A 21,698-nucleotide genomic window follows, 5' to 3' on the forward strand; every position below is an offset into this window, starting at 1 on the left:
GGGAGGGGGGCTGTGGCTGCACTCCTGGGTCTGAGGGAGGGGGGCTGAACGCCACGGTGGGGGGAGCAGGAAGAGGCAGGCAGGGGTCTAAAGTGGGCGAGGGCTGCTAGCCAGGACCCTGGCATGGAGGCCAGGACGGGCAGCCTGGGAGCCATTCTTAAGTTTCTGCAAGTCAGGAGTTTTCAGGAAACCAGAGCCGGGAGGGAGGGTCCGGTTTCCCAGCGCAGACCAGGAGGCTGGAGGGAGGGGGGCTCGGTGCCCCCAGGAAGAGCACCGGGGCTCAGGGACCCGAGAGTCCCAGCTCCTGGGCGTGGGCAGACCCGAAGCTGGGGCCGCGCCCGCCCCGCTCCCGCCACTGTTCCCGGAGCGGGCGCAGCGGGCACCGGACGCCGGTGTCCCAGGCGGGGGCGGACGGAGAGGCTGGGAAGGCCCTGGAGGGCTGCCCGGACTTTGGCGCCCTTCCCGGCAGGGGGACCTGCGGCTTTCTGAGTGGGGGCGGGGGCCAGGGTCTTCGAGGGACCCGACGTCCTGGGGAGGGGGCGAGCTGGGTGTAGGGGACTTGGGGTTAAGGCAGACAGCTAAGGAAGTGACGAGCTTTGAGGGGTCCGGTTCGGGGAGGGATAAGTAACGCCCCCCTCCTGCTTCCCGTGCAAATCCCCCCTCCTCCTTTTCCAAAACCCCCTAAGAGCCGGAAACCTGCCCGCCCCCAGGGAGCGCCGGGCCAGTCCGGTGGCTACCTCCCCGTGACGTCACGCGTTGCCAGGCAGACTGCCGCGCCGCGCCAGTGGAGCTGCGGGGCCCGGAGGGGCGCTGCCCCGCGCGGGTGCATTGCCAGCCAGGGAGAGGGGAGCCGGAGGTTGGGGTCGGGAGGCGCCGCGATGGGCCTGGACCCCTCGTGCCTGCAGTCCGAGAGCTTGGAGAGGCGGCGGCTGCGGCGACCTCCCCGCCCCGCGCCTGGCGCCCCCGCAGCCAGGGCTCCGTCCCCAGCAGAGGTTCCCAGGAGACCCGTCCACTTTGATTTCTCGCTTTATTTTATTTGATTTCACGTCGAGGGCGGCAGTGCGAGCTTGGAAGGGAAGTCCCTTCGCTGCAGGCGGCGGCCCTGGGGAGAGGCCGCGTCACCCCCTCTCTGGCCCCTGCCCCCGTCTCTCCCCTGGACCCTGCCTCAGCCGCCGGTGCCCCTCGGGGCCTCCCTCCCCTGCTCCTGGCCGTTCACAAGGGGAAGGGTCTTTTTTGAGTCTTCCTCCTCCCCTCCCCGCCCCTTTCCCAGAGGGGCAGACTGAGGCCTGGAGACAGCCCCCAGCCCACCCAGACCTCTGACCCCCCGCCCTGCAAGGGGCAGCAAGGACTGGGGCAGGCTGGGGGGGGGGGGCGCTGTCCAGCTCCAGCCTCTCCGCCCTGAAAAGCTGACCCCTGTCGGGAATCTGCAGTCTGCCGGCGGGGAAATGCCAGGTCCCCACCCCCAGGGCTGCACCCAGGAGCTGGGTGGGGAAGTCAGGTGTAGGGAGGGCACCCAGGAGGGGTGGGGGGCCCATCGGGGTCTCCTGTGTGCCTGGGAGAGTCCAGGGGTGACCCGGGTACCCCAGGAGGGGCCCGGACACAAGTTCCACTGAACCACCCAGGGCTCCCCCCAGTGACTTCAGACATAACGAAACGATCCCGGGGCGGGGGAGGGGGAGGGCTCGAGGAGCCTGGAAAGCCGGAGCCACGAAAAAATGGGACAGCAGAGCGGTTCCAGAGAATCGGGGTGGGGGGGTCGCTAGGATGACAAAGGGGGCGCTGGGGGACACGAGTGACAGGAGCCGTCGATGAGCAGAGAGAGCGGAGACCTGATGGACGGCGCCCAGGGCCCCAGACATTACTAGGCGATCTCAGCACCGAGGAGGGGCCGCCGCCGCTGCCGCCGCAGCGCCCCCTCGCGGTGCGACCCGTGGACCCCCGCATCCCCAGGGGAGGGGAGGGGCCCCAGGCCTGGTGGGGGTGGGTGTCTCAGACATCACGGGGGGCGGGGTCCCAGACAAGTCCTTGGGGGTTCTGGAAGCACCGCCCCAACCCCAGCACACGCACAGCGTAGAGGTTTATGGGTCCCGCGTCCCTGGCGCGGGAGCGCCCCTTCCCCAGCGCGGGGCTCAGGCGCGGCGGGCCGCGGGCAGCAGCGCGCTGTCGAACTGGTAGGTGAGCTTGCGCTTGACCTTGCGGATCTCGCCGGTCTTGGCGTAGTTGCGCAGCGCGCGCGCCAGCTTCTGGTAGGTCATGCGCTTGCGGTTGCCCTTCTGCTGGCCCCAGCGGCGCGCCAGCAGCTCCTTGTGCTTGGACGAGAACTGGAAGACGCCGGCGCCGGGCTCCACCCACCACACGCACTCGCGCATGTCCCCGCGCGTCAGCAGCCCCAGCAGGAACTGGTACAGGCGCAGCTTCTTGCGGGCCCCTGCGGCGCGGGCGGGTCAGGGCCAGGGTCAGGGTCAGGGTCAGGGCGGTCCTAGGTCCGCTCCGTTCAGCTCCCGCCCCGGCCGCAGAAGGGACTCTGCCCCTGCTCCCCCTCCCCCAGCCGGGGACCCTTCCCGACCTGTGCCACCCGCACCCGGCGACGCACGGAGCGCCCGCCAGGCTCCCGAATGGCCAGGTCAGGAAGGGCTTGGCTCTGCCTGGCCATTCCTCCAGCTCCAGGCGCCCGGGGCCTCAGCCCCCAGACCGCAGCCCTGGGCTCCTACAAGCAGCAAGGGCCCCTGGGGGAGCGTCAAAACAGGGCGCTGGCCGCGAGCACCTCCCCTGCGCCCCTCCCCGCGGGCAGCCTGGGAGTGGCCCGGGAGCGCCCCCAGCCGCAGCTGTCGCTTTACAAGCCTCCGCGGGCCATTTAGTGCCACTTGCTGTGCCCGGCGCTCGCCGTGAGCTCACGGCCGCTCATGGCGACCCCAGGAGAGACGGGTGGCGAGGACCATGCCCACTTTACAGGGCATGCCGAGTGCCCGGGTCGGGGGGCAGGAGCGGGGCAGCCCACGGTGGGGATCTGGGCTCGCAGAACCCTCACCCTGCAGGGCACACCCGTCCCTCTTCAGCCTCCCAGCCAGGAGGCCAGGGTACAGAGAGGGAGGGGCACTTGCTCAGGGTCACACAGCCCGGGAGCCTCCACTCCCACATACCTGCCTCGGACCCCCGCCCCTCGGGGCCAGCCATGAGGGCCTCTTCCGCCTCGCTGTCCGAGACCTCCAGGGCGGGGCTGTCCATTAGTAACTCCTCCTCCTCGGACAGCACGGGGCTGGGGTACGGGGCGTACACTGGGGGGGCCAGAGGCTGCGGAAGATCGGGGCGCCTGTCCATTTGAGGGCCACTTGCCTCTCTCCCTCCACTTCCTCCTCTCCGCCCGCCCCACCACGGCCCTCCCCGGCCCCACGGCCTCTGTTACACCTGTCCAGCCCCGGGGACGCCACGCCGTGCCCTGGTGGGTGCCCGGGTGCTGGTGCAGGGGTAATGGGCCTTACCCCGGCGGGCTGCCATGGGCATGGCAGGGTTGGGACGGAGCTGGGGACCGACCGTGGGGGTGGCCCTGCCCCTCACCTGGCTGGGGAAGTCTTCTGAGGGGTAGGCGGCAGCAGCGGCAGGGAGGCCGGGCCCGGGGGCCTCCAGGCTGGGGGAGGGGTCGAGGCTCCCCGTGGGGCTGTAGCTGGAGGGTCCATAGCAGAGTTGGAGAGCCTGGGGATGGCCGAAGGCAGCGGCCGTCGCTGGGTCGAAGGCCTCGTAGGGGGCGGCCGGGACGGGCGGAGCCTCAGTCCAGCCCCACAGGGAGTCTGGGGAGGGGCACCGAGTCAGAGACTGGCACACAGGGCCATTGTGTGGGCTGTGCAAATCGGTGACCCCAGCATTTGCATGGCGGAGCGGGCCGGGGCTGAGGGGGAGAGGGGAGGGGAGGAGGGCTGGGAGCCGGGCTGCCATCTTCCCGCCCCTCTCTGTGAAAGGGAGCCCAGTCCCAGGAGGGCAGGAGGCTGGGCCAGGGTCACTCACCAGGAGCCCCCTCGGAGTCGGGGCAGCTGGAGTGCTTGCAGCTGTCCAGGTCATAGAAGACGCCCTCGGGGTACTGTGGGGGGGTCAGGGTGTCATCCCCACCCCCAGACTCCCAGGAGACAAGGAAAGAACCCAGAGACAGACGCAACTCCCGAGACACACACAGCGGCCAGCCCGGCACGAGGCGTCCCCTCTGTGCCTGGTCCCCCGCCCTTGCCTGCCTGCCTGCCGGGGGTGGGGGTGCGGAGCAGCAGGAGGCAGGGGTCTTCAGCGACACAGCCGGGTGGAGGACAAGCTCCTGGGCACCCCCACGGGAGCCGGAGCGCAGCACCAGAGCCGTCAGTGAGGACGATGCCCGCGCGGTGGCATCCGCCCGAGGCGCCCTGCGCACCTGCTGCTGCACACACAGCTGAAATGAATGGGGTGGGGGTGGGGGTGGGGGTGTCCCTGGGAAGGGGCTGGGGCCAGGGAATGGCCCCCTTCTGGTCAGCCCCACACGGGTGGCAGCAGGACAGGCAGACCCGCAGGGGTGCACCCAGGACGGCGCCTACACTGACTCATACAAGCGAGGCTTTCTCCCGACCACATCCAGTGTGGTCACTTTCTCGGGCTGGCGCGCGGGGCCAAGGGTGTAAACCGGAGGAATAAACCAGTGCACGAAAGCAGGAGGCCCAGGGACGCACAAAGCCGCGGGAAGGGGACATCAGAACTGCACGGTGGCGGGCAGACAGAAAGGGACGCGCAGTGGCCACCAGGCTTCCCTCCCCCCTTCCCTGACCCTGGGGGCCCCCCGACTCACCAGACAGCTGAAATGGGGTGCGTCCAGCCTGGCGGGGGAGAGACACAGGGGCATGTCAAGGCCGGGGGCTGGCAGGGGCAGGTGGCGGCAGCTGTGACCACCCAAGCCGTGCAGTCGTGTGGTGTCCCCGAGTGGGCCCAGTCCTACCACATCCAACCCCCGCTCCCTCCCCGGGACAGGAAGTGGGGGCCGGGGGGCCAGGCAAATGTTCCCCCTCCCCGGGATTTGCATAGACAGGGGCTGGGGGGCGGGGGCAGGGAAAGTGAGGGAGAAAGTCCCTGGGGAGGTGTGGGTACCAGCGAGCAGTGGGGGTGTCGAGGGGCCCTGGGCCCAGCGCGGCCTCAGTGAGCCAGCAGCTTAAATGGGTCCTCCTGGGGCCAGAGGACAGGGATGAGGGGAGGGTGCAGGCGCGCCCCATGCGGAGCAGGAAGTGTTTCTGGATCCCGGGATGGAGAGGCTGGGGGGCAGGGGCTGAAGGAGAAACAGGGACCCAGCCCCAGAGGCTGGGGGGGGGGGGGGCAGCACACAGAGCCGCAGGCGCAGACAGCTGCAGGCAGCCTGGAGGCAGCCACCTCGGTGGGGGACGCAGGTGCTCCAGGAGGGCTGGGCAGCCGCGAGGCCAGACACCCTCCCCTCCCGCCCACCTGCCTGTGGGTGCGGGGTCGTGAGGGGTGGGGGCCCCACTTACTGTGCAGCCTCCAGGGCGAGCATGGTGCGGGCTGGGCTGGGCTTGCCGCTGGCTGTGGCCGCCACCCCTTTATATACCTTGGCCCAGCCCCCGGGGTTGGGGGGGCGGGGGTACAGGGCACTGGGCCCTCCTCGAAAATCCCCTCGGGGAGGGGGCTGGATTGCACAACCCCTTGGTCACGTGGCAGGGAGGGCGGGCCCAGGGGCCATCTGGATTTGGGGATCCCCATGGCTGGGGGTGCAGATGAGAGGAGCTGGACTGGGGGGACGCTGGGGTCACCAAGGTCAGAGGCGGGTGTGAGGGGCCCAGGCCCACGGTGAGGGGAGGGGGCGCTGGGGGCGGGGGCAGGGCTCTGCCGTGGGTATGGCTCTGGAGCATGGCAGGTGAGGCCCTGAGGGGCTGTTGGGTCAGCTGGGGGGTCTCACAGGTGGACATGGGTGGGGGGAAACCCCGGTCTGCAGCTGGTCCCCAGGACCCCGGGAGGAAATTTCCGTGGGGGTGGCCTGGGAGCCCCCGGTAGTGCCAGGGGGTGCCCCGGGACAAGCAGGTCAGCACCGGCGGGGTCCCCGGTGGCTAGCGGGCTGGGCAGGGACAGCTGCGTGCCTGTGTGCACTGGGAGTGGAGGAGGGCTCGCGCCGAGACCGAGAGGAGGCCGAGGCAGGCTTGGCCCAGGGGCCGACGTCCAGCGGGGCCAAGGCTCGCAAACCAGAATGTGTCCCCCTCAGAGACCACAAGGCACGGGTGCAAAGGCCCAGACTTTATTAGCTCTCCGCCCGCGGGGGCGCCGGGGTCACCAGGGTCACCAGGCCTCGGGGCCGGGGGGCCCGAAGCGGCGCAGCAGCTGCTCCTGGTCCTCCAGGTCTTTGCGCACCTTCTTGCGCATGTAGAAGATGGGGCAGTCCCGGCTGGGGGGGAGGCCAGGGTCAGCGCGCCCGGGTGGGGCGGCCGTTCCCAGGACTTCGCCCCCCCACGCGGCGGGCTGTTTACTCAGCGGGCTGGGGGGAGCCGATAACAGCGGGGGCCAGGCCAGGCGCAGACCAGAGCTGTCGTATATCACCTGTCACCTGGCGTGGGAACCGGCCCCGCCCACCCGTTCCCTGGGGAAAGCCCGGCCCCGCCCTGGGGGAGGGGGCCAGGACAAGAGTGCGTGTGTGCGTGCGTGCGGGTGCTGGGGGTGGGGGAGCCACTTCCCAGGAGGGGGTGCGCCGGGCCCCGGCCCCGAGCGGGTGGCACCTGGTGCAGATGACGTCCTCGTGCAGGCTGCCCTGACAGCGCTGGCACTGGGTCCAGAGGCGCGAGAAGCGCTCTTCCAGGGCGTTCAGATGGGACACCTGGGGACAGCAGGGGCTGAGCGCGCGGCCCGCCCCCCCCGCCCCGGCGCCCCCGCCCCGGCGCGGCCTTGGAAACCCTCACCTCCTTCTGATATAGCTCCGACTCCCGGGGCAGGCAGAACTCGCACACGGCTCCTGTGAGGGAGGGGTCAGAGCCCAGCCAGGCCAGCCCTTCCCCACCCGCGGCCCATCCCAGCTCCCGAAAGTCCCCGCAGGCGGAGAACAAGGGCGCGAGTGTGTGGGGAAAACTCCCCTGGGGAACTCCCGGCGGGGGGCGCGGGCCGGGGTCGGCGCTCACCCTCGTGGCTCAGCACCGTGCGGCAGCCGATGCAGCAGCTGCGGCGCTTGGCGAAGGCCAGCAGGCCGCCCACCTTGCCCGTGAGCACCGTCTTGCAGCGCGTGTGGTCGCCCCCTGCAGGAGGGAGGCGGCGGTGGGCCCTGGCGCGCACACACACGCACACCCCCGCCCCCGCCCCCGCCCCCGGCCCGGCCCGCGTACGCAGCAGCACGGCCTCCGCGCGGCCCTCGCCCAGGATGGGCTCGAAGATGCGCAGCAGCGGCTTGGCGAGCTGCTGCTCCAGGTAGTACTGCGTGTCGATGGGCAGGCTGTGTTCCAGCACGAACAGCGGGTCCTGCGGGCCGGGCCGGGCTCAGCGCGGGGCGCCCGGCCAGAGGCTCGCACCCCCCACCGGGGGCCGTGGGGGGAGCCCCGGGGTCGAGAGCCATGGGTCAGGGGTCGCAGGGAGGACAGAGGACGCTCTGGTGAGAGGCGGGGGGCCTGGGCGGAGGGCGGGGAGCGGTGCTTAGCTGTCCTGGGCCCTGGGGCCCGCCCCACCCCCCGCCCCGCCCCTCCCCTCGTGGAAAGCAGAAGTGAGAGCCGCAGGGCGGCGCGGGCGGCCCAGGTGGGCCTGACCTCGGACTTCATGTAGGCGGCCACGCCCTTGGCGGCGCCGATGATCACGTAGGGGACGCGGTCGCCCAGGCTGGGCGCGCTCCCGGGGTCCCGCTTCCTCATCCTGCGGGGGACGGGGGAGGCTGCTGAGCGCAGGTGGTGCGGGGCAGGGCACCCCGCCGCCCGGTGCCACGCAGACCTCTCGGCCAGCTCCACGTGGGCCTGCTTGCCGGCGTAGTCGGCCGCGGCGCGGGTCAGCTCCTTGGTGATGACCAGCTGGGAGATGTCGATGCGGTTGCACAGCAGGTCGGAGATGACGTCCTTGGCGTGGGCCACCGCGCCCTCGGGGTCCCTGCGGGGGTTGGGCACACAGGCAGGTGTCACCGCTGGCTGGGGGCAGGGGGCCGGGATGGGCTCTGTGGGTTGAGGGTCACAGGGGGAGGGGCTGCCCAGCCACAGGCTGCCAAGTGACAGGGGCGGGGCCTGAACCCGCAGCTGTCTGCCTGGCCTGCCTCTTTCCATTGTCTCACCACCCAGGAAGAGCGGGGCTGGACACCTGTGTCCCCAGGGGAGCCGGCTGGGTCTGGCCTGCTGGCCTGAGGGAGGAGGAGCTGGACCCCTGGTCTGAGAAAAAGGGGTTGGAGCTGGACCCCTGGGTCTGAGAGAGGAGGGGTTGGGGCTGGACCCCTGGGTCTGAGGGAGGAGGGCTGGGGCTGGATCCCTGGGTCTGAGGGAGGAGGGCTGGGGCTGGACCCCTGGGTCTGAGAGAGGAGGGGTTGGGGCTGGACCCCTGGGTCTGAGGGAGGAGGGCTGGGGCTGGATCCCTGGGTCTGAGGGAGGAGGGCTGGGGCTGGACCCCTGGGTCTGAGGGAGGAGGGCTGGGGCTGGATCTCTGGGTCTGAGGGAGGAGGCTGGGGCTGGACCCCTGGGTCTGAGGGAGGAGGCTGATGCTGGACCCCTGGGTCTGAGAGGAGGGGTTGGGGCTGGACCCCTGGGTCTGAGAGGAAGGGTTGGAGCTGGACCCCTGGGGCTGAGGGAAGAGGCTGGGCTGGACCCTGGATCTGAGGGAGGAGGGCCGGGGTCCAGCCTGCCGTTCTGTGTGGTGGGGGAGCTGGGCCCCAGGTCTGGGCAGAGGGTCCCACACACCGGTCAATGAGCAGCCGGCGCAGTGAGGCGGTGACGAGGTTGGCCACGAGGGGGCAGTTGTCCCTGCGCACGGCCTCCAGGCCCTTGCAGTCCATGCGGTCGTGGGTGTCGGGGCAGGAGGAGAAGAGCAGGCCCGCGTAGCGCTTCTTGCTGATGAGCAGGTAGGGGAAGTAGACCTGCAGGGACCCGCGGCCATGCCCTGAGCCCGTGGGGGCCCGGTGCTGAGATGCCCCAGAGGCTAGGGGGTGGGACACTCCCCAGCCAGAAACCACAGCTGCACAGCAGAGACTGGCAAACCCAGGGAGAGGCGGGGAGACAGCGTGCTGTCCCTTCAGAGAGAACAGAGGCTGGGGCACCCCGCGGGTGCGCGTGGGAGCCAGCGGAGGAGCCAGGCCCCAGGTCCCCACCATGGAGGGCGTCCCCAGAGCAGGGACACCGTGACAGGTGCTGTCCTGCGTGACCTAGGCCAGGGCCCCCGCTCCTGGGCTCCTGGATGCGGAGCAGGGCCGCCCAGGTGGGGGACCCCGAGTACCCTCAGGGTCTGACGGGGGGCTGTCTGCAGGCACCCTGGGAACACAGCCCTGGGTCTCCACCCTGAGCCCCGAGGGCGGGGCTCCCCACCCACCTTCTCGAACTCCAGCCGGATGGGCGGTGGGAAGTGTTCCGACACCCAGTCCGCGGCCTCCCGGCCCAGGGCCATCGCCTCGGCCACGGAGGAGACGCCGAACCGGCACATGACAGAGTCGGTGTCGCCATACACCACCTGGGGGGGGGGGTGCGGGTGAGATGGAGGCGGCCTGGGGCCAGCACAGGAGGTGCGGGGACCCGGGGGCCCGGGGCGGCCTGGACCTTGGCGTTGCTGTGGTAGCCGTTCTCCACGGTGTACTTCGACTCCACCAGCTGCTTGGTCCTCTCTATCATCTGCCGCCCGAACCCCGTGACGCTCTGTGGGGTGGGGAGTGAGGCAGAGTGGACGTGGGTGTGGGAGGACCACGCCGCCGCTGCTGCCCAGTTGCGAGCGCTGAGCTCCTCCATCCCCCCGTGCCTCAGTTTCCATTATCTGCAAAATGGGGCTCCACGCCCTGCTGCAAACAAGCAGGTCCCCCAGCTGGGAGCTCAGGGCCCAGGAGGGATGCTGGGAAGGCTGGCGCCTGCGGCCCCCGGCCCGGAGCTTCCCTCACACTGGTGTCCGGGCAGCTCTCTCTGGTGCAGGGCAACTGACATCCCTGGCCCCCTGTCAACCGCACAGCCCAGTCACACGCCGGCACTGTCCCTGGGTGCCTGGGTGGGGCTGGCACCAGCCCACCGAGGAACCGCTCCTCGGGGCTGGCGCTGCGGCGTAGCGGGAAAGCCACAGCCCGAGACGCTAGTGTCCCACACGGGCTCCCAGCTGCTCCATGTCCAGTCCAGCTCCCTGCGAATGCCCCTGGGAAAGCAGTGGAAGATGGCCCACGTGCTTGGGCCCTGCACCCACGTGGGAGACCCGGAGGAAGCTCCTGGCTCCTGGCTTCAGCCTGGCCCAGCCCTGGCTGTCTGCGGGCATTTGGGGAGTGAACGAGTAGATGGAAGACCTCAGTCTCTCTCTCTTTGACTTTCAAATAAATAAATAAATCTAAAGACACAAACAGGAAGTCGTGCCTCCCCAGGGCCATGTTCACAGCAGAGCCCTCTCGGTCTGTGGGCGTGCGGGCCCTGCCTCTCCCCGCGGCTCGTCAGTTCACTTAGGGCGATGCTGATGGCCCTGGGCTCGAGCCCGCTCCGTCCGTCTGGTGTCGCGTATCCTGCCTGCTTATCCCTTCTGCAGAGCTCCGTCTGTGGCCCCCAGGGTCATGCGAGGAAGGAGAGGCCAGGACACAGGCGCGCAGGGGGACTCGGCCCCGGGGAAAGGCAAAGCTGCCCGCCACCTCTGCTCAGGGCCAGGCCTGGCATCCAGACCTGCAGCCTCTCCCTGGGGTGAGGGCGGGGGCGGGGGCGAGGCCGAGGCCGGCGTGAGCTGGGTGTGCGGCACGGGAAGGAAGTCTCCCCGCCCACAGCAGGGCCTGCTCCTGCCTGGCTCCTGGGAGGGGACCTGAAGCCCTTGGCACTCCTTGCCTGATAAGAGCATCTGTTTCCCTGAGGTGGGGGCCGTGACCTCTGGCACCAGCGGGTGCTCCGTGCCTGCCTGACCAGCCCCGGTGAGAACCCTGGGCACCCAAGTGCAGGGCAGCGGCCCTGGCTGGCAGCAGGCCAAGGGCAGGCTCGCCGGTGCAGGGAGAGCGAGCACTGTCCCCGTGACCCCGGTGAGGACAGCCGCAGAGGCTGCTGGGTCCCAGGTCCTGCCCTCCGCACCTGCCCCGGCCAGGCCCGCAGCCTCATTGGGGATCTTTCTGTCCACAAAGCACAGCCGCTGTGGACCGTGCGGCTCGTCCTCAGAGCCCGCCTCGGCCAACCACGGCTGAGCACCCTCACAGGGCCCTCACGGTCCCCAGCGCCCGCTCCCATGACGGCCAAGGACTCCGTGTCACGGTCTGGCCGTGCTCCCCGCCGGCAGGGAGGGCGGGCTGGGCATAGGCTGAGCCAGGGCACGAGTGGCCAGAGGACCTCCCGTGAGCGCGGCCAAGCAGCAAAACCGCTCCCTTCCCGGGCGCTGCCCTGGAGCCCACGTCGTCCACTGCGGAGTCCACACCGCCCGCTGCACCCTGAGCACGCTTCCCGCCATCCCCGCCCTCGTCCCCAGGGACCCGCAGCTGCCTCCCACCCCCCGCCCCGCTCTGTGGGATCCAGGGGGCAGGCGAACGACTCCGCACCCCGGGGTTGGGGCAGAGCTCACCTGCGAGATCTCCAGGCACGGCAGCTTGCCCACCTGGGCGCCGGTGAAGCCGTACACGGAGTTGGCGCTCACCTTCAGCGCCAGCTGCCGCCCGTCCAGCACCTGCCGCCGCAGGGGGTCTGTCTCCCGAGCCAGCTCAGCCTTGGCCCTGAGAGGGGTGCGGGGAAAGGCTGCTCAGGTCTGGGGACGCTGCGGGCACGGCGCGGGGCCGTGGGACCTGCTGGGGGTGCCTTGTGGGAATGCACACACGGCCGGGAAGCCCTCGAGCGGCCGGCGCCGGGAGCCCACCTCTTGCGGGCGCTGAGCAGGTTCTCCAGGATCTGGGGCAGCAACCCCTTCCGCACGGACGCCTTCACGAACTCGTCCCCCGTGGGCGTCTTGATGAACTGGTCGGCGCTCAGGCTGCGGGGGCAGGGGTGCGGCCCCTCTCAGCCCCGAGGCTCAGACGTGAGCACCCCCAGCCCCGGGGTCCTGGGCCTGTCTTCCCCACCACAGGGGAGGCCAGCCCCGGGGGCCTGTGGGAAGGAAGGCGCCTACCCCAGCTTCTGGGCGGCCCCGGGCCGCAGCAGCGTGGTGTAGCACAGGTTGTGGGCCATCATGATGGACGGGTACAGCGAGGAGAAGTCCAGGGTGGCGATGGGGACGTCGTAGTACCTGGCGGGGAGCCTGGGGGTCAGGGCTGGGAGCCCCCGCCCGCCCCGCCCCGCCCCCCCCCCCCCCGGCTCCGGGCCTCACCCTTTGAGGGGCTCGATGACGGTGGCCCCCGTGTAGTCCTCGCCGCCCTCTGTCTTCACCACGGGCATCAGCAGCCCCTCGCGCATGGCCTGAGGAGGGCCGCGGTGAGCAAGACAGGGTCCGGGCAGGCAGGCCCTGGGGGGGCCAGGGCTGCGCTCCGCCCCGCCCGCGCCGGGCCACTGACCTGCCGCAGCAGCTGGGACACGACCTTGACCTGCTGGCCGCGGCTGAGCAGGTAGCTGAGCGGCACGCCCGTGACCCGCGCCATCTCCATGGCGTTCACCAGCACCATCAGCCGCTCCAGCAGCCGCAGCGGCAGCAGCGCGTCCTTGAGGCAATACACGGCCAGCCGGCGGCGCGTCTGGTCGTTCCCGTTCTGCGGGGGGAGGGGGGACGGACTGGGTGGGGTCGGGGCAGGGCTGCGGGAGGAGGGGGCTCCAGGCCCGGGGTGAAACGGGGCAGGGGCAGCTTCCACGGGGTCGGTGGGGGGCCTGGGGCGGGAAGCCGTCTGCGTCTGCGGGGCCATGTGGACCAGAGGTCAGAGGTCGGAGGTCACGGCGGCACCTGCAGGTCGGTAATGATGCTGTGCTGCACGTCCTCCTTCTGCTCGCCCAGGAAGTGGAAGCTCACGGCGTTGAGCGTGTAGGAGCGGAGCTTGTGTTCCCGCAGCAGCACCTGGGCGGCAGGCGGGCAGCTGGGTGCGGGCCCCGGGCGGCGGCCTCGCGGGGCTGGGCGCCGCCGGCCTGCCCGGCCTACCTGCAACATGTCCATCTGCACGCGGCCCACCATGCTGACCACCTTGCTGTCCCGCCGGCCGGTCTGCTTTGACTGGAATGAAGAGTCCCGGATGTTGGAGCGGAGGTTGGCCACTCGGCCCAGGAACGGGAAAGACGGCACCTGGGGGCGGGAGCGGCCAGGTCGGCAGGTGAGGCGCACAGCGACCCCACAGCTCCCCAGGCTGAGGTCAGGGAGGGGCTGGGGTCAGGGAGGGGGCTGGGGTCAGGGAGGGGCTGGGGTCAGGGAGGGGGCTGAGGCCTGGCAGCCTGCAGAGTGGGACGGAGGGCCCAGCATGGAGGAGACTGGGGCAGGGGGCGGGGCCGGGCCTGGGAAGCCCCAGGTGAGTGGCACTGGGTGGCAGGTGCAGTGGCCCGGGCCAAACGCCAGCCGGCAGATGTGGTCTCCCTGGAGCTGTGGGGGCCCCTGGGGTCTCTTCTCTTCTTCATGACCCAAATGGCCAGACAGAAGCACAGGCTGACTGGCGCCCTCCAGAGGACACTGAGGGTCTGACGCCCGGCTCCTCCCAAGGGCGACTGTCTGGGGATGCGTCCCTGAGGGCGAGCCCAGGTCATCAGGGCAAGTCTGGTCCAAGGTGGCCGCTGTAGGGGACTGGACAGGGACCCGGGTAGGGGGAAGGGACTGAGGACCCGGGACCGTCCCTCAGGGACCCTCCTCGCCTCTGACCAACTCCAGGGACCGCTGGACTCGGGCAGGGCAGGGCCCCGGCCAGGACAAGGCCACAGAGCAGGAGACAGCCGGGGAACCCGCCCCACCCTCCCCGCCCTCACCTTGAGGGTCTGGGCGCGGGAGATGAGGTACGGGAGGTCGAAGTTCTGGATGTTGTAGCCGGTGATCACGTCGGGGTCCATGGTGCGGACGAACGTGGACCAGGCCTGCGCGGGGGCACCGGGGTCACCGGGGAACGCTCTGGAATGGCCCACGCCCCGCTCCCCCGAGGGACACGGGCCCGATCCACGCGCAGGGGTGCTGGGAGAGGCACCTGCAGCAGCTCCTCTTCCCGCTCGTAGCTCTGCACCTGGGCGCCCAGGATGGGGGCGCAGGGCCGCAGGGTGAGCGCCAGGCGCAGGAAGGGCTCCGGCTCGCCCCAGCGCAGGCCCAGCGAGCAGATCTGGATCACTGGGTCCCGCTCGGGCTCCGGGAAGATGCCTGGGAGGCGGGGGGCACACAGGAGGTGGGCTGGCCGCTGCCTCCTCGCGCCCAGGGCAGCCGCCCATCAATCTCAACCCAGACAGCGACGACGCCCGCCCCCTGCGCAGCCCCTTTCCACCCACAGCTGCCGGCCCGGGACTGACCTTTGCGGCCAGCACACTCGATGTCGAAGCTGAGCACGCGCAGGGGTGCGATGCGCTGCCACTGCCCCTCGGGCGGGTGACTGACCACATCCGACCACAGCACGTCGGCCTCCAGCTGACACAGCGTGACCTGCGGGGGGCGGGGTCAGCGACGGAGGTCCCCGCCCCCTGCCGCTGCCCCCGCCCCCGCCCCCGGGGAGCCCCGCACCTTCCCCTCCGGCCTGAGGACGTATTTCCCGGGCGGGAGCTCCAGCCAGTTGCAGCCAACAATGTCAGTGTCCACCATGAACCTGGAAGCGCTGCGGGTCAGCGGGCGGGGGGCGGAGGCAGGGGCGGGGCTGGGCGGAGGGCGGGGCGGGGCGGGGCCGGGTCTACCGGATCTCGAAGTCCACGTTGGCCTCGTAGGGCGCGAAGCTGGGGGCGCCCAGGCCTGGCACCCGGATGCCCTGCTCCAACAGGCGGCGGGCAGGCGCCACGAGGCGGGGCAGCGCCAGGCTGACGCGCAGGAACGGGGAGGGGCCGTGCCCGTGGTACCCGAACATGCCTGCGGACAGAGGACGCTGGGACTGCTGGGACCGGACCGGACCGAGGGGCCCCACCCCGCCCCGCCCGGCAGCGCCACTCACTCTCACGGGAGCACAGCTCCACGGCCAGCACTGCCGGCCCCGCCAGCTCCTTCCCGCCGCGCTGGTCCCGGCTGATGGCCGCGTTCAGCTCCCGCTGGAAGTCGCCCAGGTGCTCGGGGCCGAAGCCTGGGAGAGAGCCGGTCAGGGCCGCGGGGGCGGGGCCGCGGGGCGGGACGGGGCCTCCCGGGCGGGGCACTCACCCGGGGGCGCGGGGACGTAGAAGTAGGGGGCGAAGCCGTGGATGTGGCAGCAGACGGAGACGCCCTCGTCCGTGACGCCGAAGGCTCGGAGCACAGGCACGGAGCTGCTGGCTGCAGGGGGCCCCCAAGGCAGGGGCCGCGCCGGGCCTGGGGTGCGGGTCACAGGAGAGGGCAGGCTCTGTGAAGGCGGCCTCCCTAGACACCCCCCCCCCCGCCCTGGGAAAGCTCCGACTCCGGGCGCTGGCACCGGGGCCAAGCGCTGTAAGCCGCATGCCATGGGCGCTGGTGGGGTCCCGGCCGCTCTGCCGCCGGTCCAGCTCCCCGCTAACAGCCTGGGAAAGCAGTGGGGGACAGCCCAAGTGTTTGGGCCCTGCACCCGCATGGGAGGCCCGGATGAGGCTCCTGGCTCGTGCCTGGCCCTGCCCTGGCTGTTGTGGCCATCTGGGGAATGAGCCAGTGCACTGGAAGACCTCGCTCTCTTTCTCAAATAAATCAGTAAGTCTTTAAGGAGCCAAACACGCGCTCCGGTGCGCATGGCACTCAGCTCTGCTCTCAGGGAGCACTGCCGAGGGAGGCGGCACCACAGCCCGGCTCAGAGCCACTCCCTCCTGGCCCACCCGCCCCGCGCTCTATCCTCCGGCCCACACTGAACCCTCGGCCGTCCTCGGAGCCCCAGGCCCGGCGCTCCCGGCCCAGCACCTCGCGCCGGGCGCGCTGCCCCTCACCCACGTAGTGGTCGATCTCCAGCTGTTGGAAGATGAGGGCCTCCGTCTGGGGGTCCAGCGGAGACGGCGAGGGCCGCAGCCAGCGGGGATCCACGGTGGCCGGCGAGAACTGCCCTGCGGGTGGGGGAGGGGCTCGTGGGCTGGCGCTCCACGCTCCCTGCCCCCCCCAGTCGGGGGCGGTGACTGGGCCCCCCCGGCCCTCACCGTCCTCCAGCCCCTCCAGGGCGGGCAGCTCCTCCTCCTGCCCCCCCCAGGAGTTGGGGCGGTGACTGGGCCCCCCCGGCCCTCACCGTCCTCCAGCCCCTCCAGGGCGGGCAGCTCCTCCTCCTGCCCCCCCCAGGAGTTGGGGCGGTGACTGGGGGCCCCGGCCCTCACCGTCCTCCGACCCCTCCAGGGTGGGCAGCTCCTCCCCCTGCCCCCCCCAGTTGGGGGGCGGTGACTGGGGGCCCCGGCCCTCACCGTCCTCCGGCCCCTCCAGGGCAGGCAGCTCCTCCTCCTGCCCCCCCCCAGTTGGGGGGCGGTGACTGGGCCCCCCCCGGCCCTCACCGTCCTCCGGCCCCTCCAGGGCGGGCAGCTCCTCCTCCTGCTCCCGCAGCCGCCGCTCCAGCTCCAGCTCCTCCATCATCGCCAGCTCCTCCTCCTCCTGGGGCGTCTGCTGCGACTCGTCCTCATCCCAGGGGCCCTTGCGGGCCCGCTTTGGGGGCACCCCGGACCCCAGGCCCGGCTGCCGCCTGCCGTCCATCCTGCCGGGCGAGCGGGGCTGCACATGGGCTCTGACCAGGAACGCCCCTCCTCCGTGCACCTGCCATGCACCTGCCGGGCGACCCTTCTGTCCCCTGCCCCGCGGGCTGATGGGAGGCTCCACCATCCGCCCACACATCCCGCTCAAGCCCCCACACATTTCGCCATCTGTTTATCCCTTTAAGAGCCCTCAGCCCCTGCTCCACGCACAGCCAAGCCCCCCTCCCTCAGCCCCCGGCACCCTCACCTGCTCACCTTAACACCCACCCACGACTCCACCTGGCCAGCGACTGGGACGTCTCCTCCTCACCGAGCACTGCAGAGGCCCCGGCTGTCAAGAAAGCAAGCCCTCTCCATGTCGCACTCATTCCAAAGGCACACCTGCCCCGCCCACCGCTCTCACACCTGCCCCGCCCACCGCTCCTGGACACGTCGCTGGCGGAGCCTGTGCTGCCCCTTTCTGCTCTATTTCATTCACTGACAGGCGGAGCGACACGGAGAGGGAGGGATGGGCGGAGAGCGTGGGAAGGGGGAAGAGAGATCTTGCGCCGGCCAGGTGGAAGCCAGAGCCTGGAACTCCGTCAGGCTCTCCCTGTGGGTGCAGGGGCCCGAGCGCCGGGCCGTCCTCTGCCGCTTTCCCAGGCGCGTTAGCAGGGAGCTGACCGGAAGGCGGCTTCTCCTGCTGCGCCGTGGGCCTGAGCCTGCGTCCTGACCCTGGCGTGCTGCCCCGAAGGACGAGCTCCCCTCTCAGCAAGCTCGCTGCAACGGCCAGAACCCACCTGGCTACCTCCGGCTCAGGAATAAAGGACGCGGGCAGATGTGGGGGGGACTGGGCCCGGCCACCCGCACGGGAGACCCCGACAGAGCTCCTGCCTGGCCCAGCCCCAGCCGCTGCGGCCATTCAGGGAGTGAGCCAGTGGCTGAGCGATCTTCCCTCCCTGTCTGTCTCACTCTGCTTTTCAAACAAGTAAGTCTTCAGATGGTGGTCCGAGTGGTGGGCCCCTGCCCCCATGTGGGAGACCCGGATGGGGGTCTGGCTCCTGACTTTGGCTGGCCCAGCCCCAGCTGTCACAGACATCTGAGGAGTGACCCAGAGGATGGAAGACTCCCTCTCTCTCCCTCTGTTGCCCTACCTTTCAGATAAAATAAAATTTTAAGGGGGAAAAAAAAGGAAACTCCGTTTGTTCCCCAAATGCCGTCTCTCCCACCCCACCCCCATCGCAGACCCCAACGGCAAACAGCGCAGAAACTGCTATCCGTGTGCGTACGCACTGTCGCGGGCACACGGAGAGACCTGCGGACGCTCCTGCGGCAGCGCAGGCGGAGCTGACTCGGGCTGCGGCCCCCGCTGCGGCTGTGCAGGGGGACCCCGGCCCGAGTCCCGCAGAGCGCCCGCGCCTGCGCAGTGGGGAAGGCGCAGTCGGCTGAGGGTGATGGGTGACCCGGGCCCCTTGGCAACCTCCACATGGTTACCGGGGCGGGGAAGGGCTCCTGCAGGGTCTGGGCTTCTGCCGTGTCTGCGGGTGGCACAGGAGGGACCCCGGCGCTGGGGAGCAGGTGCGGCAGGAGCCAGGCACGGGGGGCCCGGCCCACTGCGCGGGGCTGGGAGCGCACGAGGGCGGCCACTGCCCGGTGAGGCTGACCGATGCGGGGTCCCAGGGAGCTTTCTGAGCTCACGGGGCGGCGCTGCAGCACAGAGGATTAAACTGATGAATGGGGCGCCAGCATCCCATACGAACGCTGGTTCGAGTCCCGGCTGCTCCAACTCCCTGTTAAAACAGCCGGGGAAGCAGCAGCAGATGGTCCACCCACGTGGGAGACCCGGATGGAGCTCCAGGCTCCTGGCTTCAGTCTGGCCCGGCCCTGGCCACTGTGGACATTTCAGGAGTGAAGCAGCAGATGGACGATCTGTCTCCAAAAACAAAGCCCAAACCCTGGGCGCAGAGGCCGCGGCCCCACACGCAGGGCTGCGGCCCTCACCTGTGAAAACCTTCCGGAAATCGCAAAGGCCGGAGACCACCTAACTGTCCTTCTCTGGGGCTTGACCAGACAGCGCGGCCCGTGGAGGCCCAGGGCTGGACACAGGGACGAGGGGCGGCGAGGGGCGCCGTTCTGCAGGCCGAGCCCGGCGCACTCGGAGCGCACGCTGGCGGGAGAAGCCCTGAGGGAGGCGCTCGCCTGGCGCCAGCTGCTCAGGCAAGCCCCGCGCTGAGCTGGCACCCGGGCCTGGGGCGGGAACCCCGCCTGGGACTGGGCCTCCGTCAGGACACCACAGCTGGGGACCCCGGGCGGCCGCCTGGCCTGGCGGGGGTGACGAGCTGGACCTCAGGCCTCGGCCCGAGAGACCTCTGGGGGTCTGCGGGAGAACCACGACTACTATTCAATTTATTTGAAAGGAGGGGAGAGAAGAGCTTCCATCTGCTGGCCCAGCCCCCAGACGCCTGCACACGAAAGCTGTGGATGAGTTGGGGGAGCCGGGCGGGGGGCGCTCCATCCGGGTCTCTCTCGGGGGTGGCAGGGCCCAAGCACTTGAGCCGTGGGCTGCTGCAGCTGGTCAGAGGTGGGCTCCACACCCGGCTCTCTGCCGCGGGGTGCAGGCGTCCCAGGGGGCGACCCTGCTGAGCCGCAACACCCACCCCACGCCCAAGGCTCTGAAACAGCGCAGCCAAACCGGGGAAGAGAGCGAACGCGCGTGCGCGCACCACGCCGCCCTCCGGCAGAGCCCGGCAAAGGGGACGTGGCTGCTCCCTGCGTGCGCCGTGGGAGTCCTCTGTGGGGCTTTGTTTTTGTTTCAGACAGAGAGAGGCTCCCCGCTTGCTGGTTGCTCCCCAGACGCTCGCAGGATTCGATCCCCGTGCCCCGCGTGGGTGGCAGGAGCCCAGGGACTTCCCCTGCCTCCCGGGGTCCCCGAGAGCAGGAAGCCGGAGCCAGGCACCCTGGCAGGGGACACGTCGCCCCCTCCGTGGGCTCAAACCGCGCACAACGGCAGTGGGGCAGGGTCTGCAGACGTCTGATGGGAGACGGCTGGGCGCAGCTGTGTTTGCAAGGGTTTTACCCAGGTGGAGTTCTTAGTACACAGCCCACCCGCTTAGGCGCACAGGGCCGCGGCTTGAAGTCCCAAGAGTGCTGGAACCGTGACCACACCAACGTGATGGCACTTCCACCCCCCGGAAAGCAGTCGGACCCCTTGCCGCCAGCCACCACCAACCCGAGAAGCTGCGACCTCCACTCCACGTGTTCAAGTCCAACCACGCAGTGGCAGGTCAGGGCTTCCTTTCTTTTTACCTTCAACACTCCCCCTGCAGACACACAGGACCCCCTGCGCGGACACCTGGGACCTCCCCACCATGGACACAGATGGCTGCCCCTGCACACACACCCGGGACCCCCCCCCCCGCCTGGACATACATGGCTTCCCCTGCAGGGGCACCTGGGACACCCCCCCCCCCCGCCTGGACACACACGGCTGCCCCTGCACGGACACCCAAGACCCCCCCCCCCGCCTAGACACATAGCTCCCCCTGCACAGACACCTAGGACACCCCTCCTCTGCCTGGACACACACGGCTGCCCCTGCATGGACACCCAGGACCCCCACCGCCACCCCGCGCCTGGACCCAGCTCCACAGCCCATGAAGGGCTCTCACTGTTTCCACGCTGTGTCCCCCTGCTGGCCGCTACGAACAGGTGCACACCGGGTCCGTGTGAAAGGCGCGAGACCCAGCGCAGGCCTGAAGGCTGAGGTCCGGCTTCCCACCAGCAGCAGGGGAGCAGGCAGGGAGGGAGCCCCGCCCCGGGTTGGGGGCGCCAGGGGAAGCCGAGGGGCTCTGCGGGGGGGAGGGGGCTGCCAGATCTGTGGGACGCAGACAGGAGTTGTGGGGGCCCAGCGGAGGCCCCCCGAGCGCACGGCTGGGCCGCGGCAGAGCCGGGTGCGGCCACGGGTCCCCTGTCTGCGCGGGCCCAGGCCCCGGGCTCTGCGGACGCTGGGCTCCCCCCGCAACTCTGAGGACACAGCAGGGCAGGGGCAGGGTCCCAGGGCCCGAGGCCAGCTGCATGCTGACAACTCCGGAGCCCGGCTCCCCTTCGCCCCAGAATCTGCTCTGCGCACCCCGGTCTCTCCCCCACTTCCACAAACTGCGGTTCCAACAACCCCTGGGGTCACCCCAACTTCTCCCCTCCGGACAAACACTCGCTCCGCCTGGGAATCCCAGACCCAAGCCCAGGGGCTCCCACCCAGCCCCCTTCCCTCTCTCCCTCCCCCATCCATACTGCAAACCCAGGGGTCAGGGGTCACCCTCACAGCCGGCCTGCCATCGCCCACTCTGTCCGCTGCCCCCACGCCAGGCCAGACCCTGCAGGCCCAAGCCCCCCGCCATACCCCGATCTCCCGGGGCAGCCAGCGAGCCTTGCAGAGGCCCCCGCCCGCGGCTCCTGGGTGGACCCCGGCCTAAACCCCAACCCCACCCCTAGCCTTACAACCCGCAGCTACAAACACGCGGGGCCGTGGCAGGGGAGGCGCTGTGCCCGGATCCAAGCCGACTGCCCCAAGGAGGGCGAACCGGCGCCGAGGCCGCCCCTCAGACACTCAGGGAGCGGGGAGGGCGACCCTAGGCTCCCCGGGGCGGCGCCCGGCGCACGCGTCCGCGGAGACCCCGGCCCCGGCCCCTCTCCCGCGCGCGCCCGCCCGCCCGCCCTCCGCGGGTCCCTCTCCTCGGGCCCGTGTTCCCGGCTACGCGGGTCCCCGTCCCGAGTGCCCCCGATTCCCCGTCTTCCGTACTCACAGCCTTCAAACACGGTTTCCCGCCACAGCCTACGCCGCCGTGACCCCTGACTCCGGCGCGCGCAAGCCCAGAGACGGCGCGCGCCGAGCTGGCCACGCCCCTACCCACGTGCGGGCGAGGCCACGCCCCGAACTTC

The 21,698-nt window shown here is 70.7% G+C and overlaps 2 protein-coding genes across 3 annotated transcripts; both read right to left on the minus strand.

The window, feature by feature from the left end:
- Positions 1-2,129: 2,129 nt before the first annotated feature.
- Positions 2,130-5,588, minus strand: SPIB (Spi-B transcription factor). 2 transcript variants are annotated; one of them, XM_062176471.1, is made up of 6 exons: positions 5,487-5,588; positions 4,799-4,826; positions 4,000-4,072; positions 3,556-3,785; positions 3,141-3,291; positions 2,130-2,428 (listed from the first exon to the last, which is right to left on the minus strand). In XM_062176471.1, exons 1-6 carry the CDS (start codon positions 5,507-5,509, stop codon positions 2,130-2,132), a joined length of 804 nt encoding a protein of 267 aa, XP_062032455.1. In that variant the 5' UTR covers positions 5,510-5,588. The 2 variants fall into 2 exon arrangements, with proteins under 2 accessions (XP_062032455.1, XP_062032454.1); XM_062176470.1 differs by lacking the exon at positions 5,487-5,588 and having other exon boundaries at positions 4,799-5,181.
- Positions 5,589-6,205: 617 nt separating this feature from the next.
- On the minus strand, positions 6,206-21,648 carry POLD1 (DNA polymerase delta 1, catalytic subunit). The gene is made up of 28 exons (XM_062176469.1): positions 21,563-21,648; positions 17,037-17,112; positions 16,587-16,783; positions 16,041-16,154; positions 15,316-15,462; positions 15,116-15,241; positions 14,865-15,033; positions 14,698-14,779; positions 14,490-14,619; positions 14,177-14,343; positions 13,965-14,069; positions 13,156-13,296; positions 12,964-13,074; positions 12,584-12,775; positions 12,400-12,488; positions 12,202-12,318; positions 11,953-12,066; positions 11,665-11,812; positions 9,705-9,800; positions 9,481-9,618; positions 8,856-9,031; positions 7,909-8,061; positions 7,731-7,833; positions 7,317-7,449; positions 7,116-7,229; positions 6,900-6,952; positions 6,720-6,817; positions 6,206-6,391 (listed from the first exon to the last, which is right to left on the minus strand). Exons 3-28 carry the CDS (start codon positions 16,780-16,782, stop codon positions 6,286-6,288), a joined length of 3,318 nt encoding a protein of 1,105 aa, XP_062032453.1. The 5' UTR covers position 16,783; positions 17,037-17,112; positions 21,563-21,648; the 3' UTR covers positions 6,206-6,285.
- Positions 21,649-21,698: the final 50 nt, after the last annotated feature.

The sequence above is a fragment of the Lepus europaeus genome, chromosome 19 (genome assembly GCF_033115175.1).
Source record: "Lepus europaeus isolate LE1 chromosome 19, mLepTim1.pri, whole genome shotgun sequence".
In the NCBI taxonomy this organism is placed as follows: Eukaryota; Metazoa; Chordata; class Mammalia; order Lagomorpha; family Leporidae; genus Lepus; species Lepus europaeus.

Bases quoted from the DNA above. Each gene is read 5' to 3' on its own strand.
- SPIB (XM_062176470.1), bottom strand. From the start codon at position 5,029: ATGCAAATCCCGGGGAGGGGGAACATTTGCCTGGCCCCCCGGCCCCCA. The intron at 3,786-3,999 runs GTGAGTGACCCT...GCCCCTCCCCAG, and splicing joins CGACTCCGAGGGGGCTCCTG to ACTCCCTGTGGGGCTGGACT. The intron at 2,429-3,140 runs GTATGTGGGAGT...CCCGCGCCGCAG, and splicing joins GGGGCGGGGGTCCGAGGCAG to GGGCCCGCAAGAAGCTGCGC.
- POLD1 (XM_062176469.1), bottom strand. From the start codon at position 16,782: ATGGACGGCAGGCGGCAGCCGGGCCTGGGGTCCGGGGTGCCCCCAAAG. The intron at 15,463-16,040 runs GTGAGGGGCAGC...CCCGCACCCCAG, and splicing joins GGAGATCGACCACTACGTGG to GCCCGGCGCGGCCCCTGCCT. The intron at 14,344-14,489 runs GTCAGTCCCGGG...CCCGCCTCCCAG, and splicing joins CGAGTGTGCTGGCCGCAAAG to GCATCTTCCCGGAGCCCGAG.